Source organism: Pocillopora damicornis, chromosome 12, assembly GCF_964200805.1.
Source record: "Pocillopora damicornis chromosome 12, jaPocDami1.2, whole genome shotgun sequence".
NCBI lineage: Eukaryota > Metazoa > Cnidaria > Anthozoa > Scleractinia > Pocilloporidae > Pocillopora > Pocillopora damicornis.
Genome location: NC_142681.1, coordinates 598,922 through 618,506, shown reverse-complemented (window position 1 = coordinate 618,506; position 19,585 = coordinate 598,922). Strand labels below are relative to the sequence as shown.

Genomic DNA, 19,585 nt, shown 5'->3' with positions numbered 1-19,585 from the left:
AACGTTAAACAGTTGGTCGTACCATTCAGTCTGGTATCATTGGGTTTAGTGACACATCGACAATGTCAGGTTAGTCACGAACACCTATTTCGACAAAAAGAAGCTTACACGGGGTAAATAAATGAAGTTAACTTTCTCATAGGTAGCCAATTAGAGACAAAAGTTTTAATGATGGTTTCATACTCAGCGGACACAAATGATCGAATGCCCCCCTTAAAACCTAAAAATGGTCAAATTAAACAAAGCCCTAATTTCTTTTGATAATTTTTTTTTGTAGTTTTGTTCTCAGGCAGTTGGGTATAGAACATAAGAACTAGACATTTTCATCTCTTGTTAATATGCTTTTAAATTTTTATTTTCAGAAACCTTCGTTAGGTGATTGGCGTTGAGACAAGAAGACCACAATTTAACACTTTCAAAATTCGAGGCGCACGTTTTTGTAAATAAAATTTTACGACGTTTGCCCTTAGAGGTGAAAAAGAAACAACGAAAACAAGGCTATACAACTATCTTCGTGTAACATGATAACTGCAACCTTTGTTGTCAAGGAATTAAACGTATGGGGAAAAAGGAGCAATGTGAATGTAGTGATGTGGAACTTTAAGGATTATTTATTATTTAAACTAAGACTCTTCAAAGAAACTAAGATGAAAAATTTATCGTAATGGGGCAATCTTCTACTTAATTTGTTTCACCAGGTGCCATAGTGGTTCCTCTGGAAGTTACTCTCATTCTCGTTAACAACCAAGTGATACCTTTTAATATTCGGTAGTGGAATTCAGATACTTCCTCTTCTCCTTGACAGTGGATAAAATTGATGGGAATCATAACGTCAAGCACAAGTCTAAAAGATATGTCAATTATTAATCGTTGTGAGCAAAGAAAAAGGAAACTGCAGAAAAAACTGCGTCAAATCCATGCCTCGATGTGCAGTAAAAAACATTCAAGCTATCCAGAGAACACTGTCCCAATGAATGGAGATAAAAAAACTTCAAAACAGACTTCACAAGTAGTCACAAACATCAAATATTTCAACGTTTTAAAGGAGAATCATTTCCGTTAATTTGAATGGCAAGTCTCAATGTACACATTTAAGAACTGATACTACGAATCGAATGATACATTTCTTATTAGTTGAGAATCTTAAGATGGTCTCTTTAACCGGATATCAAAGCCGGCTCGAAAAGGATATACTTTTGCCATATCATAATTACAATCATTATCGTTATTATAAGTATTCAAGGTCATCAGAGCTTATAGCTTTAAAATCATTCTAAAATCGCAAGCTATTGTATTGGTTTACCTTTTAGTAAAAAACTCAGATATATCAATTGAAGATTCCTCAAAACAGAGATAAACTGTGTACGATCAAAGTTTTTGCTCACATAAAGAAACACATGTGTTATAAGCGATATAACAATAAAATATTATAATAAATGGTTCACAAAGTGATAACATACGCGGAAAATAGAAAATCGAGGAGATCACACATGAAAAGTAGAGCTAAGATTGATAACATCAGCTTGTTTTAAGTGACTATGGTAGCATCTCATATATATATATATATATATATATGAGGCCCAGAAGGCCGAAACAGTACTGTCTGCAGTTAGTTATATATATATATATATATATATATATATATATATATATATATATATATATATATATATTATTTTCAACATATTGAAAATAATTTACGTTCGTTTGGTTTTGTGTGGTATTTTGGTACAAGTCATGATTTGCGTGCGCGTCAATTCGCCGAAAAGAAACTCTAAAGAGAACTTGAAATGACCAACATCAATCGAAACCACTCTCTGAAATGTGAAAAAAAACTCTTCACCGCTAAAGCATTAAGAATGATTGTCGCGTGAGAACACTCATGTTTATTTTACAAGAGCACCTTTTAGAGAAAAACAGAAAGCAAACTGTGAATAATTATTTAATGGGCGGTCTTTCCCGCATTTCCTTTCACAATAATGCCGTTTTATGTTGCTTTTTATTAAAATGTGAGCACCCAACGTGATCGCAGTAAAAACGGTTTTGCCGTGGAGTGCAAACAAAACTAAACGAGAAGCTCGCATTTCGGCGTCAAATAATATCAAGTTGTAAATTTTTAATGGAGTGACTCAAAAAATGCACAGAAAATTACTCCATATTTGTAAACAATTAGAGGCCAGGCTAAAATCTCAGCCAAGCGAATGGGGTTAATTTTGATCGCTGTGAATATTGTTTTAAAATAATAGAGGACGAAAATAACGAGCTTTAATACGAAATCTTTATACACGGTGCTAATGAGTTGCATTTCAAGAAATATGAAAAACCCAATCTTGCCTGTGAATGGCCAAAGAGAAAATTACATATAAATAGAACGCATCTTATGTCTTTAAACTTTATCAAATAGCCTAAGATAATGAGACTTCAATGTGGAAAACAGGTGAATTGGCAATAGCGCACATACATTACGCTTGCTACAAGAGTTCGGAGCGATATGGCTTTTAAAGGCTGGTCATATTTTCCAACAGTTAACTCAATCTGATGACGTTCGCCTTGTTGGAGAGCTGTTATTATTTTCTTCTTCTTCTTGAGTTTCACGCGATAAGCTTAGAATTCGTGTTTGCCAATGAGATCGTCTCATCTTCCGATAGTGACTATGTGGTCGGCGGCTGATGGAAACTAGCGAATCATTTTACTTGTGCGTGCGATTAAAACACAGCGCACGTTTGCCCGCTGTTTTAAAGCTTCATAATGTAAAGAGAAGCTAGCTTCAACCCTCTGGACATAAAGAAAGACAGCCATTTTGACGTTGCAGGTTAGGTTGCAGCCATGTTAGTGCGAGGTATTTTCTTCAGCCTTACCTATGTGTTGAGTTCAATGTCTCTCTCAATAAGCCAGGTAGCAGGAGAAAGCGGAGGATATTATTTCCTCGGCAAACTAAAGTCGCATGCTGAATATGAACCATGGAATTGGCGTGCCAATACCACTCTGCAATTCTATTTCAAAACTTGGAGCAAATCTAAAATGATGATGTTTTATCAAGAGGAGAAAACACACGGCCAGCACATGGATTTATTCTTGATAAAGGGGAAACTTCGACTCCGCGTTAGGATGGGACAAAACATGTCTTCTATCCAAAAGCGGTTTATTGAGGATAAAGTGGACTTCGCCGACTCGGGGTGGCATGAAGTTAAAATTGAGTTGTCTGGGAGCAAAATACGTTTTTTTGTTAATTCAACTGACGGAAACGTATACAGCGCAGATCCAATTCCATACACAGAGTATAATCCGTCTACCACTAGCAGCCAAAACATCGAGTCTCTCCAAGTCGCTGGTTTTGCTATTAGAAAGGGATTTAAAAAGGCTAAAATTTCCTATCAAAGTATTTTCGACGAAGTCTACGGGTAATGTATCTACTAATTATTGTTGAGATATGACTTTGTCATCGTAGAAATGCGTCAACTAATGGCTTCTATATACGCACTCGAGTTTGCTGACGGTTACAACTAGAACAAGGTCAGGGTCGAGGGTTGACGAAATGACGTGCCCTCAAACACTCAGTGAAAATATCAGCTTACAACACAGTTGCTTCTCAGAGAATCATTGTAATACTTCATTTATTCACCCACTACTTTCCTTTCGTAAGCTTCTTTTCTGAGTGGAAGGGAGACTGTGTCATGTATTTTTCAGTTGCATAGTTTATTTACTATTTCACTGTCATGTTTCAGTCGTAAATCGTTTAAACGTTATAAAACTTTCATTTGTTTAACCTTCATAAATGAATGATTATGGCGTCCGCGCTTTGCTATTTTTTAATTCACGCTCATATGAATTATTAATCCGTGTACACGACTCTCCCAGTCAACTCAGCGAGAGATCATTTCCAATCATAGCTTTTAAATCATAGAAAGATGTCAAATGATTGTCACGAAATAAAAAACCATCTCCGAGAAAATTTGAGTCTCAGATCTATAGAATTGACAATTGGACACAAAATATCTTCTACTAATCGACGAACGAGAACAAAATACTCCTGAGTTCTTTCTCCGTCTATCTACATACGGGACGCTTTCCACATTGTTGATCCTTCTAATATACAGGGTACTTGTCCCATTTGAACCTTTCATGACACAGTTCACCTACGAGATCTCTGCATCTCATTTGGGAGGGCATAGTAGGATCTTAGGTTCCTTTTTGTTGGGGAAATAAAGTTTTGTCCTTGTTTAACACTGAGACGAAGGTTGATATCTTTCTTTATTGGACGACCCAGCGAAAAGTTCACCATACTTTTCATTCTATCTTCAACTATGGTTTGTAAAACTTTTTTAACGACTGGATTCATGTCTTAACACAGAGGGAATCCCTTAAGCTTCCAAGGATGTATTGGCAATATCAGATTCAACCGAATTCCAAATGGTCGCTTAGAGCAAGCGAAACTTCTAACTAGTCCAAGTGAGGCGGAGAACAACTGCACTGGAGCATGCGCAGAACGGCCTCAAAGATGTGCCAATGGAGGTCGATGCGTCGATTATATCAAATACTCCGAGTGTGACTGCACAGGGATTGGGTACCAAGGAGGGAGCTGCGAAAAACGTAAGACACTTAAATCATACTACACCCATTCTTTTCCTTAATAGTTCTCTGCCTCTTCTGGTAACAAAAAGATTCACGACAGGAGAATATTGAAGTTCGGTCTGGGTAGGTCGCAATGAATGGGGAAAAAAAAGGGGAGGTTGATTGTCCTTGTAAGAACTGCGTATTGAAATCCAAGAAACGTGCTAGTGGCTCAAAAGGCCTTATAAAATCATTTATAAATGTGCAGTATATGAAACTCATTAAGATATTAAAGGAGCAGAACTGTTGCTAACAACAAAAGAAACTGAAACAATCAGGCTTACAACACATATATCAAATATCACTCAAATAAATTGGCAGCATGAGTGATGATGATTTTATTTGTTATCCAACCAGGTTCCACAACTGTGTATATCAAGGAAAAAGGACACATATCGTACAGCTTGGGTATCGACAGTCCCTTACGTTCAACAGAAAGGAACACATTAGACTTTCTATTTCTAACAAATAAAGTAACCGACGGTGTTTTCTTTTACATGGGAGGGAATAAGGATCACTTGCTTGTAGAGCTTGTCAATGGGAGAGTGCGGGCTCAAGCAAACGTTGGAGGAGGTGAGGTTCCGTTCGTATTACGTGACTTTCGCAAAACTTAGTTGAAAGCAGCACTTGTAAGATAGTGAGGAAGTCACAACGCCTTGATCGAGTGAGTTTTCCCTCTTTCATCATCGCTGTATCAATGGTCATACATAATTCGTCCCTAAATACAAGTGTATTCTAATTAAATAGTAAAAATTACAACAGCTAATCAGAAGAAAGATAAATATCACAGAAAGCTGAAAGGAACTCAGAGTAAACGCAGAGGGTCACAAACCCAAAGAAACGCGAGTAGGCAAGTCGCTCTATCCTTGGGGCGAGGGATGGCTGTGAATGCGAGCGATTTGCTTCGTTGACAATTTACTTTTCTTCAATTTTACTTTAAAATGTAGATACTATTGAAGTACAAAGTGGTACAAGTTCCTTGAACGACAGCTGTTGGCATGTCGTGGAGGTCAAACGAAGAAGGTCACGATTGACACTAATTGTTGACAAAGTCAGAACGAGTGGCAATTCTTCGACTAAAAAGTTCAAAGAACTGAATCTAAACAATCACTCTAATGTCATATACTTCGGTGGTGGACCAGCGAAGAAGATACGAGAAAAATCAAAATCAAAAACACTCTCATTTAACGGCTATCTGCAGAAGTTTCGATTTGAAGGAATGGATGTTCTTGAAAATGCATTGTCAAACACAAAGGGTTTTTCTGGCACTGAAGTAAATCGTATATCGTCGAGTAACGCAAATCTGATAGAGGCGCAAATGAACTGTAAGCAGCCTGATGATGTTTCAGGCGACTGCTCCAGTGATGACGACGACTCAGAAATTTGTGCGACGTCAACACCGACACCCACCGGTAAGGACTATTTAACGAATATTTCTTTTCGAAACTAATCTGTTCAACTCACTCAAATGCCCTCGCAGAAAAAATTACAAAAGGCTGCTTTTCTGGTTATCGCTAACAAAAAAGAAGAGAAAAAAGAAATTAAAAAATATTTAAGTCAAGATTGCCCTCTCTGAAAGTTCTAATTTTTTAAAACATATCGCCGAGAGATGAAAAGAGAACAACTTTCTTATGTCACTGGTCGATGGCCCGGCTACTTAGCAAGCGTGCGAAGTTGCATTTTTAGAAAATTTGAACACAACTTGCGATAGTTGGTTACCATCTTTGAAGTCCAAACACGGTTAAAGCCATGGCATTTCACATAAAATTGTTAATAGGGAAGATATAAATCACATGGTTCCCAGATGCTTCTTCCTCAAGCATCGATGCCACCTTGAATACAGCAGAAATAAGAGCAAGAGTTCTACTCAAATAAATGAAGTTTCAGTCTGAGGTTTAGTTCTCGTATCTTGGCCACGATCTGATCAGTAATCCTCCTTTCGAGCTGCTTAAACTTCCATCGTAAATAATTTTATAGAATTTGGCATTGCGTAAAATGAACACTCTCAATCTTATAAGTTTGTCTATTCACATCACCTTTTTGCTGGATAATGCACTGAAACTTTGAGGGTATGTTAGTCTTGAATGTAAAGGTAAATAACGGTGAGTCATTATGCAAGAGTTGTTTAACTGTGGTATTTTGAGGTTTCTCGCAATCTTCAGGTAACATTTCGATCATTTTCACGGGGAAAAAGACTTAAAAGTAAGTTTTTCAATCCAGCCGCAGTTGTGATTACATCTGTTGTTTTGTTTCACGTTTAGCCAAACTGATAACCACAGAGCCTGAGACTTCGGTACCATCACGTGACCCTCCCGGTGGACCAAAGACCCATGCAACGGTGGTTGCAAAATTTCGAAACCCAACACCGAGACCCAGAGGCGTGTCCGCTTGGGTTATCATTGTAATAGTACTCGGAGCAATGGGTATCGTCTTCATCGTGGTGTTTTTACTTTACCGCTGGAATCATCGCTATTCGGGCTCATTTAAACCCAGTAAAAATGAAGAGGGACAAATTCAAGAGCCTGGGTCGGACTCAACTGAGCAGCAATCCCGGACGTACAATCAACCAGCGTTTTTCGTATACAAGCCTCCTTTGAAAAAACCTACCGCTGATAGTCCAGTGTCGATTTAGAAGCGCAGCGTATAAAACTGAGCACGTGTAGCTGATTGCCAACATTCTGCATTGGTATGAAGTGACAATGGCGTCACATTCAAGAAATCTGAGAAGATTACTACGTATATGCATGAAAAATGGGATGGATCGACAATTTCACAGAGAAATTGTGAACTACAGAGCAAAAGTACTCTCGAACATTTGATTTTCCTTGACTTCAAAATCTGATAAACGATTTTTTCCAAATGATGGCTACATCCCTTTGTTGGCAAATGCTGACAATTTGGTACAATATTTAAACAGTTGAACGTTTCCTTCATTCTCGTTTGCTGTCTTTTAGACAGAGTATTGAATTGGAAGGAAAGCTAAGGCACTGATCCGCTAAAGGAGCGAAAGAAATCCCAATTTCTCTGGATAAATACTGCAACTTTGAGCACAAAAGCCTCACAAAAGGGCGGAGTATTCCTTATGTTCAAATACAAAAAATGTGGTAGAAAAATTTGGTGGGATATCTAATGACGTTTAGAAATTATATATCTACTGTTACATCTATCAAATTTTAACCCAATTATTTCTGAAGGAATTTCAGAGACTTGAAAAGGCTTCATTTAACTATATAGCCTGCCATTTGAAACTATGCGTTGTTATGCTTGCATTTATCACAAAAAGAAAGCAAAACAGGTAGGTTACAAAACAAATCGACCGCTTGATATTAGAATTTGACCAAAAAAAAAACATTCTTTTCTTCCGGACTGTAGGCGTATTGAGATTGTCAGATGACAGAAAACCTTAGCCATCCTATTTCATTATGTATGGAACGGCAATAAGAGTTTCTTCTCCGATTCCTTTATAAATATCAATTGAATTTATATAGCAATATTTGAGTTGTGCCCACTGACTGAAGTTTCTTTCGGTGGATTCAAAACGTTTGTAAAACTTTTACTCCAATGAACTTTCACTGGTTGGTCTGATTTATGAAAAGAAAGAAACAAAATGAAACGAGGCAACCTCCGGCTAAAATTGTATTGTTCTAATAGGTTTAATAGGTAAGTGTGCATTCAATTTGACAACAAAGCTTTGTAAGTCTCGGAAATAAATAAAATTTGAAATTAACGACTTTTGTCCCATGTAACTCTCTGTGCATCTGTGAAACCGTCTACGATGATTCGAAACGTTGGCTCTAGAATTCCTTCAAGATTGTCAACCCACTTGTCTGAAGCGTACTCATGTTAGCAATTGTAGCGAACAGGTGTATATTACACTGATACTTATAGGGCACACTGGGCTTTAGGAATAACTAACTTTCAAGGCTTCAGATGGACTGTATTTTCTCCATCTCAAACACAGGGAGTAGCTGAAGTTTGGTGAACCATTTTTAAATTACAATACGTCATTGGAAATAAAAGGAATTACATATACATTACTGATACAATGTAATATTATTGAAAATTTAACCCGTGGCGAAAGAACCCGTAGAGAAACTAAGTAGCTAATGCGAGCAACGACTCCTCATATTTTACAAAAGTGAGGTATTAGTATATGGCGTCATTTAAATACAAAATATTTTGGGTTTAAAAGAAAAGAACACACGCACACAAAACAACATGTACAGCAGGCACTCGAACAAACATATAGTAGAAGTTTGAGAAAAGTAAGAAAAAAAAAGCAAGAGGGGGGTCAGCTCAGGGGTAATGCTCGCAATTTAGACTCAAACAGAGACAATGACGTACCATGATTTTGGATTTCTATATTTAGAGAATTGAAAAATTTAGGTCCTTGGAAACAAAACGCAACATGTCTAATATTTGTTGATTCATACATAAAGCGTTTCTTTATTAAACCTTTACCAAAGAAACCACAACTGACGATCATAACAAAGATGAATTTCGTTTTTGGCTCACATTAATCCTGAGTAAATACAAGCAACGACCTCAAACGCGGGAAAAAGCGAGTGCCGAAGACACAATTGATTTTTGGGGACCATCAAATTGGTTGAGAGGATTGTGCGATGTTTATCTACGTTAATCATAAAGCGTAGTAAAGCCTAACCAACTCAATTTCGAGACTCAATGAGCTTATTATCATTGAGCTACCCGCAACAGGTACAAACGGAAATAGTAGTTAACTCTGAATACACTGGTGTAAAGCGTAAAGGTACGATATAGTACTGATAGTTGATCACTGACTGTTACAATGAATCAATTTGCAAACCTTTCAGAGAGGGGAATAACTTAAAAAAATAAAGGTAAGTTCACTTGATTTTCTGTGGCACGGTAATACTTGCGGGTGTATTGTGGGTAACCTTCGGCTGGCGCAGTGCCAGACGGCGACGTCCATGTTGCAGGTGGTTGTTACATTTGTAATGAAACGAATATAGTGTCTTACAATTTAAACCATTTAGCCATGAAACAGGCTGAAAAAGTATCATCTATTCCCAACACTGGGGACCATATTTATGTTCTTCGTTCCTTGAGCTACGCGCATCACGGTAGGTTGCTTCAATCACTTTTTTTCTGTGTTCTTTTTGGCCTTTCCTTGTTATTGATCATAATTGAATATTGTTTTGCAACCCTAATCCAGGCTATAAATTGGGAGAAAACTTAAAAATTACTTCGCTTTCACGTCTCGAAATATCAGTAATAACATTCACCCCTCTGATTAAGACTAAGAAAGAAAAACGAAAATGCAAATCTTCCCAATTATGAGACAATGGATTTTCTCGCGGTAGTACCTGAATCTAGCCATGATGAAGGACTTTCACATACATTACGTCGTAACGCATCTTAGGTCGGTACTTCAAGATTTCTTACAAACTTTATCCACTGGCTATTTACCTTAAAATAAATTAAATAATAGGGAAAAAAAGGAGGAAGGGGATGGTCGAAAGCTTGGTTTAGGAAAAGCAGCATCCTGGTATTTTTACAATAAACCCTCCTGACCATCATCATTACTATGATTATAGACTTACAAAACATTGCTCACTAGGAATTTATCTACTTTCAATACGCAAAAGGAAATTTATTGCTCCATTCATAAAAGAGAGAAGCATGCAAATTTCCGCCATTGAGCGAAGAGTTTGACATTATCTACTGTGCGCGAACTGAGAACGCCTTAAATCATGTACAGTAAGGATATACAATGCAAAATTTGATGTAAAATAAGCTACATTTTTAACAAAGGAGCATGGAATGCTTCTCTATATTGACCTTGTGTCGATGTACTCTATTGTTATGTACCTCTCCTATCAATGTGAAAGGCAGTGATATGTGTGATGCACCCTCCCTTCAATCGTCTTTCAATAATAACTATCTCCTAGCTGTGTACTTTTCAGTTATGGATATCTTATTTTCCGGCAGGTATTTATGTGGGAGAAAGCAAAGTGGTGCATTTCCAAACACCTCTTGAAACTGGTCGGATGGACAGTTCAGCGATTGCAGAAAGCGAATTCGACGAGTTCCTGGGATCTGACGGCTTCGATTGGTATTTATACCAATACGGAGTGACCGCGGAGGAATTTAGCAGATACCCCCGTGGTACATGCACAACAACACATAGCGACGATGTCACCACCGTCATTGATCGCGCGCGCAAGGCAATTCGAGAAGGATTTGGTCAGTTCAATATTGTTGGAAATAATTGTGAGGACTTTGCGTTGTACTGCAAGACAGGCCAGCGATCACAGGCAAGCGGCCAATATCTGTCAGCCATGCGTAGGATAGAGGCCGCGCGCCAGGCTGCGGCGACTGGGTACAAAAGTCCCATAGTATACGCTGGGTGTGTCATGGGATGGTTCTCTGCGAAAGATTTCGGAAAAACAAACAGCTTGGACCAAGAACGAGAAGAACCGCCATTTGTGGATCAGGAGAAAAGGGATACGAGAAAATTGGATCCTAACACGAAAAGCTCGAATGCCAAGGTGGCAACAAAAAACGTATCTTGGAAGGAAAAATAGGATGATTATCCACTCAATCCTTCTTAGAACTAGCTATCTTAGCACTCACTGCGGTGAAAAAAGAGGTAACACAAAAACTTTCGTGCACCATCGGATGAATAAGTGCCACGATCAGTCAAGACATTGGAGGCCAGGTTACTGAAGGACGTGCAACGCACCACGTGACCTGTTGATCCGGGAGAGATCCGATTTCACGTTGATTTACCGAAATATCTCGTTTCTGCTAAGATCAAAACTAAAACAAGCTGTGGCGAAAAGACTGACCGAATTCGGGCTAAAGGACAATTTATTTGATAAATTATAGTTGATTTCTTGGTTAATAATTAATTTATGATAATTTATCATATTGATATTTCTTCCTATTAGAAGAGGTTTCGTCACTTTTTCTCACATAGGACTCTCATCTCTAATACAGAGGCTATCTGTCTTGATTTTTTTTTTCAAGATCAGATCAAAGTTCTCCTCATTGTTTTGAGACAGTTTGAGAAGAATAGTTCAGGAGAATTTAGCTTTTTGGTTCAATGGGCTCCTGTTTTAAACTTATCTTTCAGAATAAGTCTATTAAATATTCTACATTCTGAATGTCATTCCGTGGAACCAACTGCACTAAATTTGCTGCCAATTCTTTCACTTCTCGCCCAGTAATATGGACTAATAAATCCTATCTGGATACAAATGCACGACCGGTTGTTGATACAACTTTCGGTGCCCCCCCCCCCCCCCCACCTCTTAAAAATATAAAGAAACATCATAACATTATTGCAAAACAAATGTCAACTTGCCATCAATCAAAATTTTAAGAGAGGGCAATCACTCCTAGGGACCAAAAAGGAACGTTCAACCCGTGCATTATAGCCTTCTTGGGAGACCAACATAGGAATTCTAACTCGTCCACAAAAGGACAATAACAAAACAAGTTGCTCCGCGACACCTGCAGCAAGTAGTAACAACATGAAGTCATAGCATACAAGAGAAAAATGTAGACTTCAAATACCAAACAGAACGATGAAAATTTATCGAATATTTTTCCAGGCAATTCCAGCTCACCAATTTATGATATGTATTAGGGGAGGAATGACGGGATGCGTTGCATTCCGCGAAATGGTTGCCATCGAAAACGAGAGGTACTGGTAACCGAATGAGCGTCGATGATAATTTCCCGTGTATGTACAAAGATGTTCAAGGAAACCAATCCCTTCGACGCTTTGGTTCTAATGGCCGGTTCACATTCTTTGTTATAATTGATCCGGACAGGAACAAACGGCCAAAATTCTGAAAGAAACGGAACGAAAACTTAGCGATCACGGATCAAGGTCGCGCGTTTTATCTATTTTCCTCTTATCCTTATCAATCACTGTTGAGTGTAATTTAAAAATGCAACCGGTAATTGACTGTAATTTTCTTAACCAAGTAAATCACCAACTGCACGACGGACACAATAAAGGGGAAGAACGATGTTCATCGCAAACATTGCAAAGTGTCGCATTGAAATGAAGCAGCTTTAACTACTTCAACACAAACAAGCCGTAGCTTTTCCCTTAAAGTACTCATGTCCTTGTTTAAAAAATGGTGCTTCAAACAATGTAGACTTCTGCACACCAAATGAGTACTTACAAGCTGTAATGGTAGGGTAGGAATCTAACTGTGTTTGTATAGATTTGGCTAATTCTTCTCGGTCCGCCTGGAAATACAATTAACATCAGGAAATAAACGTCAGCTCCTACAAAGGATCGCACTTGCACAGAGAGACCGGAACTGCTTAAAATGTTTTTATCAATCTAGATGGCTCTAAACATGATGTACAGATTAGTTATAAAACTTGGCAGCAAGATTGATGTCGATATGCTGTCTTATCATTGATGATAACCGAGAGTCTTTTTTAATTTACAGGCACATAAAGCTAAGATTAAAGAAGTTTTTTAAAAGAGGCTGTGGCATTGTTACTGGTACACATTGAGGAATAATTGGACATACTTTTGACACCACATTCAAGGAATCAAGGGAACACTCAAAGAGTGTGATAGAATCGATCCATCGGAATGGTTTTAAAAAATTATACTACATTTTGAGCTGCTTCAATAAAAAAATATGGTAATTGGCTCGTCAATTTACCTTGTTTAATAGTCCATGTCTGATTAGATCGTCAGCCAGGTCCACTCCTTTATCCCCTGCAAAAAAAATCATTTTAAATTACACAACAATCCCCAAAAATGGTGACTCAAGTTAAAAAAAAACTCATATCAATATAAAATTCTTATAGCAGGAAAGTAGATGGTCCGAATAGAACCTAATGAAAAGTTCAAGTCAATGCAAATGATATCAGTCAAGGAAAGACGACTGGAACTTGTTAACAGTTTCTATTTATAACTGAGGAAGTAGTAAAATATTATGGACTATACCTGGACAAAGATCACTCACAAGATGTCTATTCATCTTATCATCCAATTTAAGAAGTAATTCCAGCTGTGGATTAAAGAGAACAAACATTTCTATACTGTATATGTAAAACGTATCATTAATCAAAAATTAAGTTTGTTGTACTACAAGTCTTATATGAGACTAACTCTTAAGGCAGCTCAGTAAAGTGGATAATATTTAGCTTTCCTTTATGACTTAGTTATTTAAAAGTCATGCCTTTCATAAGAATAAAATGTGTAAACATAAGTTTTACAAGGCAGGGAGACACCGAAAAAAGTTCTAAGAAACTAAAAATGAATCAGGATGATTATGGATGACAAAGATTAAAACAGAAGGAAAATGATGAACTTTAAAATTTCAACCAATTGGACCAGGTGTGAGCTACTAACTCCTACAGTTTTAAACTGAGTGTCAAGAGTAGTCCAGATTGCTTTGGCTTTTCTTTACTTTGCTCTGTGATGGGTCAAAAAAAATTGCACCACTTTCTCAACCAATCAGTTTGAAAACTAAAACCAACTGAGTCTTGGTCACTTGCATTTTACTGCATTTTAAGCTGGTCATTTGTTTGGGTTTGGTTCTACAACAACCAGTAATACTGCACTCTAATATTTGACATTGTAATATTTTCCAACAGTGACCTGAGTTTGCTGTTTACTGTCTGCACTGTCCTGACTGAGTTTGATCTGACATTTGGTAAGAGTAGCCTGCAAAAACAACATAAAAAATCAACAATGAGAAACAAATATTCTATAAACATTTATATGGAAGCAGTAGAATAGCTTTATCATCAAGACTTGATACTAAGTTAAAAGAGAGCTTGAAACATTTTCACAATTCAGTGCTGTTATTATTTCTTTTTTTTTTTCCCTTGGAGACATCCCACATTTGAACCATTATGCAGCCCAGCTCACCAACAAGTTTTCCTATGGTCAGAGGAGCCGCAAAACTGAGGCTGGAATCTTAATGAGAACATAGATTCCTTTTTGTCCAACACTCTTGTTGAGTGTTTTTTTGTTTAAAAAAAAAAGGAATTTACCCTTCTAGTTTCTTCATCATATTGATGTTGATTTTCACTGAGGACAGATTCCTCTCCTTCAGGGGATTTGGGTCTACAACAAAGCAAAGACAACATGTAGAAAATCAATATAAAATACTATTCTCAGCATAACTGTTTTCAGAGAAGACAACAAATAGACACCCTAATGTTCATACTAACCTTTGTCTTGGTCTCAACTCCTTCTTTTGTTGCATTCCAGTAAGGGGAAACAAGCCATTTCTAGGAAAAGAAAAGAAAAATTCCAGTTACACTTCAAAGATACCATTGTCTGCAGAGGGAGTCAAGTCTTACCAGCCAAATGACCCATTCATGCTGGGCTTAACCAACATTCCATGCCATATCCTTCTCTAGTACATTCACACATTATGACCAATGTAAGTACCATATCATCTTTTAATTCATTACCACATTTAGCAATGTTTTAGGATTACAGTCAGGCATTTAATTTTTGTTGCAAAGATTAAACAGTCAAAATGACAAGAAAACGAAACAGAAGGTACAGCCATTTAGAAAGCTGTAAAACAAACAAAAATCATTAATAACAACCCTGGCTTGGTATGATTGCATTTTCAACAACTGTATATGTTGACTGACCTTACTTCCTCCAAATACTTTTCCAGTTCCAGTGCAGGAGACTTTCCTCGCCTTTCAAAACAAGGTGATAATCAGTAAAAGAAACTTTCGATGTGTATTGGTGATTGGTCTTTTTTCCAATCTCTTCTAGAATATGTCAAGGAAAAAATCAAAACATTTCTTTTGTCATTTTATCCTGACTTTCTCTTGATTGTGTTCAGATGCAGGTTATTTTTTACAAGCTTACTAAAAATTTATGATGATATTTAACACACAGCTTTGGTTTCTCAACTAATATATACAATAAAAGTCATACTTCCAATTCAGTTCCTTTCCAATGGTTGCTAGCACTCTTTCAGGATCAGTGTCTTCACGATTGTCAGGAGGAGACACTAGAAAGATCCAGCCGAGTAAAAAATTTAATCTACTATACCAGTATATGGAAATAAGCTGATGCTATTGATGCAAAAATAAGAAAATTTACCATCATTATCCACCATGCAGTGTGCTGCAAGCAACTTGAGAGGATGAACCTACAAAGGGGGAAAAGTTTCTGATTAATTAAACAATCACAGAGTGCATAGTTAGCACAGAATTGTTCGCAGCTTGATATAATGATGTTAATATATTCTACAATTCTTTCTATTTTCTGTAAACCTCTACAAAAAATACAGAAAATCTTGTGAAAAGCATGACATAAAACCCTGTGGATATAAAAAATGCCATTTTAAAGAGAGTTTGCTGCAGTCACACTTACCACAAACAGACTTGGATGCAGCAGCAAGTCTCTAGCAGTAGGTCTCTCTGCAGGATTTTCAGCTAAGCATCTCTGAATGAAGTCCTGTTGATAAACACCCCATGGAAAGAAGTGTTAAATAAATGGCATGAACAGACACTCTTCACTTCAGAATACAAAAATCTAAAAATATTCTTACAAATTGTAATCTGTGGCCTCATCATTAGTGCAATGAACTCTGAAGCTCCAAGTTTCAGCCTTGTTAGGCCAATGTATTGTGTTTCTGGGTAAGACACTATACTGTCACACTGCATCCCTTCAGATATAAATGGCTCAGAAAATTGTCCAAGGAACCTCGCAAAATGCTAGGGAGGGTGGGGTACGGTACACCTTGATAAAAAGACATCCCATCAAAGGGATTAGAAGCACTTCTTTTCACTTTCTGCTAGAGAGACTACAATAAGCTCCAGAATTATGGGGCTAGCGCTTACATTGTTTATCACAGGAATGCAACCTGACAAATAATAATTGTTCCAACAGTTAAATTTATGATCAAATAGTTAATTTATTCAGTGGTTAATACAACACTTTTATACCCGCTGGCGTGGTATAGTGGAGTTTAATCCGGCAATGGCTTTGAAGACAGCATCTCGTGAAACTCGACCCTCTGTGTCATGAAGTTCCAGGGCTGCCATCTAGCAAGAGTTGATCAAAACTAAATTTCCTTTGACTTTTTCACAGGTAAAACAATACAAAATCAGACAATGGTGATCAAAATCATTAGAAAGCTGTCTTAAAGTGGGAAGAAATGTCCAAAATAAAAAACCTATACGACCATATGAAATGGGACAAACACCAACACTCCAATGACATGGGCCATAAATGGACTGAAAGGGTGAGGGGTGCAGTGTTTGAAGGAAAAAAGCCATAGATTACAGCAATAAAGTGGTGGCAGTGTACTCTCCAACTATAATGTTACAGCAATCTTAATCTGACAATCTATATTATACCCATAAGTATTACCTCAAGAGCACAAATTCCAAAAGCATAAATATCAACTGCACAGTCAATAATATGTCCAGGTTTTCCTGCAAGTGAAAGCATTCAAAACAGTTTTGTTGATAGTGGGTCTTAATTCCAGCAAATTTTCTTGTTTCAAGTTAAGTTCTATCCAGGACACAATTTTCTGATATAATGTCTTCTCTACCAATAAAGAACAATCAAATAAATGAGCAAACAAATTCAAATTAAATAGTACCATATTCTGGGGCAATAAAGTGCATGTTCCGCCTCTCATCTCTGTATGTTTTCACATGATTGTGAATGGTATCAGGAGCAACTGGAAATGAAACACAAGATAATTACATTGAAGCAAGACAAAAAACAAATAGCTCTGATGAAAGCCCCTGATTAGCTCCAAAGCCTTGCTTACCTGAACCAATTTTGATCAATCCATTGTGCTGGATAAATATTGTGTCACAAGACAAGTTACCATGCACAATGGGTGTTTCACATCCATGGAGATAGCTGTAAAAGGAAAATAAACTCACATTAAATAAAAATGATAAGGGAATAGCAGGAGAAAAAGGGAACATTGTTTTTATCTTTCTTCTTAAGTTGGATGAATTATTCCCAACTTTAATTGCACATATTTCAAAGTTATAAAGACAAAAATCTGTGAATTTTCTACCTCAAGGCTGACAAAATCTGCCGTAACCATCTTTTCCATACCTGAAATGAAACAGTTTAAAGATATATATTTTCAACTTGAATTGGTTTTTTCAAAAATTCGAGAAGCTTTGACTTGAAAATTTCTTGTAACTTCTTTGTGGCTGCTGCTCACCATTTAGAAAGCATATTCTGTAAAATATTAGTGCAATATTTCATCTTTAACAAGCAATACCTTCTCATTCAAGGTCTTTAAGCTCTTTCGTGTCTTCTTCAGGAACTGTTTCAATGATCCAGAAGTCATGTACTCAGTGATGAAGATGACCCGAGGTTTTTCAGGACTGGTATCTGTCCAAAACTTGTGAAATTTAACAATGTTTGCATGCTGTTGAAAATAACAAAAAAAGGTTTAGATTGTTTGTTAAAAAAGCTTTCACACATAGAGCAGGGATTTCCAGAAAATCAATTAAAGAACATAAAAAACTGAAAAAAGAGTAAAGCACTTTTTGATCAGACAGAGAAAAATCATAAAAATAATAACAACTATAATTATAATTATAATTATCATTGTTTCTATTATCATAAATATCATTGTTATTGTTATTAGCTTTTTCTTCAATGACTTACATCCAACTGGATCAGATTTTCAAAGACAGCTGTGACATTCTCCTACACATAGAAAAGAGAGCATATTAAATTAATAATTCAGACTATATTTTACAAGGAATGGTCAAAGTACCCTTGAGTCTTGAAAATTACAACAATATCTTCAAAGAATATTGACACGTTTCTTAATAAAGTGTACATTGAGAATGTAATAATCACACAATCATTAAGTTCATACATTTAACTGCGATAACTTGGATATACATGTCAGTTTAAGTCTTTGTAAACATTTAAATATACCTCTTTACTTTTGAAGGATTTTCTCTCAGAAAACTGCACTTCATTCCAAACTACTTCAACGCCTTCCTCTGTATCCATGGCTAAGAATGAATGGTCAATACCTGGGACATCTCTCTGCATCACCTTGAGAAGATGCAGTGAAAATCAAAATAAGTCTTACTTACTTTTCAATGGAGTATTGACAGAAATCTGAGATAGTATTGCTTTCATTTAAACAAAGATACATTTTCCCAAATAATATTTGTACATTTGTACATTTATCATTATCTCGCCATTGATATATTTCACACTGTGACTAAATGCCCTGCAGCCGGGCACAGTCTAAAATAGACTAAATGCCCGGCAGTCAGAAATTTCCACAGCATTTCAACTGAAAGGCTATTTCAAACTTCTTGAGAATATCAGATGTTTGTTTATAGATGTCATGTCAAGCAATTCCAAAAATCAATTTTTTGTTTAAGTGAACATAAATTATCTGAGCTCGTCCATCCCGCTGCCGGGCTTTTAGCCCCAGCGTATATGTTATGGACAAGTATCCTTGAAATTGTTTCCAGTTATACAATATTTTCTTCTCTTACGAGTGTAGCATCAATCATTTTTGAAAGTTGGGTACAACACCACTTTGGCAACTATTGGAGGCATACTACTTTTGGAAGCCCATGTATTGTGAATTCTTGAATAAACACGGACAAAGAAAAAAAACCAATTTTATTTTCGTTGTATGGTCAATCGAACTGGATTAATGATTGTACAGGGAGTACTGAAAACACGCTTTCAGCTGGACAGGCTGCTGGCGTTAATATCAATACGTACCTCTTGCCTTCTCTTCTCCCATCTTCCACATGGACTTTGCTCGACTACATCATCATCATCTTCATCACTTTCATCTCCAGAATGCTCGTTCCGAACGTCATTGATTCCAAGTGTTAAATTGTTCGCCATTTCGCTATTATTATTTTACCTTCTCGAATAATGGCCGACTGCAGATAGTATTGACGAGCGAATGAATATGAAGACTGAGTTCTAGTTGACTGTTTGGTCGAAAGAAAC

At 36.9% G+C, this 19,585-nt stretch overlaps 3 protein-coding genes across 4 annotated transcripts; 2 read left to right on the top strand and 1 right to left on the bottom strand.

Annotated features, from left to right (window-relative positions):
- Positions 1-2,680: 2,680 nt before the first annotated feature.
- On the top strand, positions 2,681-8,342 carry LOC149035999 (neurexin-1b-like). Its single transcript, XM_089190278.1, has 5 exons — positions 2,681-3,401; positions 4,352-4,590; positions 4,969-5,184; positions 5,559-6,023; positions 6,873-8,342. Exons 1-5 carry the CDS (start codon positions 2,827-2,829, stop codon positions 7,241-7,243), a joined length of 1,866 nt encoding a protein of 621 aa, XP_089046404.1. The 5' UTR covers positions 2,681-2,826; the 3' UTR covers positions 7,244-8,342.
- Positions 8,343-9,581: 1,239 nt separating this feature from the next.
- LOC149035998 (uncharacterized) lies at positions 9,582-11,764 on the top strand. Its single transcript, XM_089190276.1, has 2 exons — positions 9,582-9,713; positions 10,582-11,764. Exons 1-2 carry the CDS (start codon positions 9,629-9,631, stop codon positions 11,175-11,177), a joined length of 681 nt encoding a protein of 226 aa, XP_089046402.1. The 5' UTR covers positions 9,582-9,628; the 3' UTR covers positions 11,178-11,764.
- Positions 11,765-12,168: 404 nt separating this feature from the next.
- On the bottom strand, positions 12,169-19,576 carry LOC149035997 (nuclear receptor-binding protein-like). 2 transcript variants are annotated; one of them, XM_089190268.1, is made up of 20 exons: positions 19,349-19,576; positions 18,536-18,658; positions 18,257-18,298; positions 17,865-18,014; positions 17,652-17,692; positions 17,394-17,488; positions 17,220-17,300; positions 16,985-17,049; positions 16,558-16,656; positions 15,983-16,066; positions 15,710-15,758; positions 15,542-15,617; positions 15,247-15,297; positions 14,812-14,871; positions 14,632-14,704; positions 14,234-14,299; positions 13,577-13,640; positions 13,290-13,345; positions 12,792-12,858; positions 12,169-12,449 (listed from the first exon to the last, which is right to left on the bottom strand). In XM_089190268.1, coding segments are annotated over exons 1-20 (1,473 nt in total). In that variant the 5' UTR covers positions 19,478-19,576; the 3' UTR covers positions 12,169-12,447. The 2 variants fall into 2 exon arrangements, with proteins under 2 accessions (XP_089046394.1, XP_089046395.1); XM_089190269.1 differs by lacking the exon at positions 16,558-16,656.
- Positions 19,577-19,585: the final 9 nt, after the last annotated feature.

Excerpts from the sequence above, each read along its gene's own strand:
- LOC149035998 (XM_089190276.1), top strand. The coding sequence starts at position 9,629 with ATGAAACAGGCTGAAAAAGTATCATCTATTCCCAACACTGGGGACCAT. Across the intron at positions 9,714-10,581 it reads CTTGAGCTACGCGCATCACG|GTATTTATGTGGGAGAAAGC; the intron begins GTAGGTTGCTTC and ends ATTTTCCGGCAG.
- LOC149035999 (XM_089190278.1), top strand. The coding sequence starts at position 2,827 with ATGTTAGTGCGAGGTATTTTCTTCAGCCTTACCTATGTGTTGAGTTCA. Across the intron at positions 3,402-4,351 it reads ATTTTCGACGAAGTCTACGG|AGGGAATCCCTTAAGCTTCC; the intron begins GTAATGTATCTA and ends GTCTTAACACAG. Across the intron at positions 4,591-4,968 it reads AGGAGGGAGCTGCGAAAAAC|GTTCCACAACTGTGTATATC; the intron begins GTAAGACACTTA and ends TTATCCAACCAG.
- LOC149035997 (XM_089190268.1), bottom strand. The coding sequence starts at position 19,477 with ATGGCGAACAATTTAACACTTGGAATCAATGACGTTCGGAACGAGCAT. Across the intron at positions 17,050-17,219 it reads CTTTATTGCCCCAGAATATG|GAAAACCTGGACATATTATT; the intron begins GTACTATTTAAT and ends TTTCACTTGCAG. Across the intron at positions 12,859-13,289 it reads GACATGGACTATTAAACAAG|GCGGACCGAGAAGAATTAGC; the intron begins GTAAATTGACGA and ends TTGTATTTCCAG.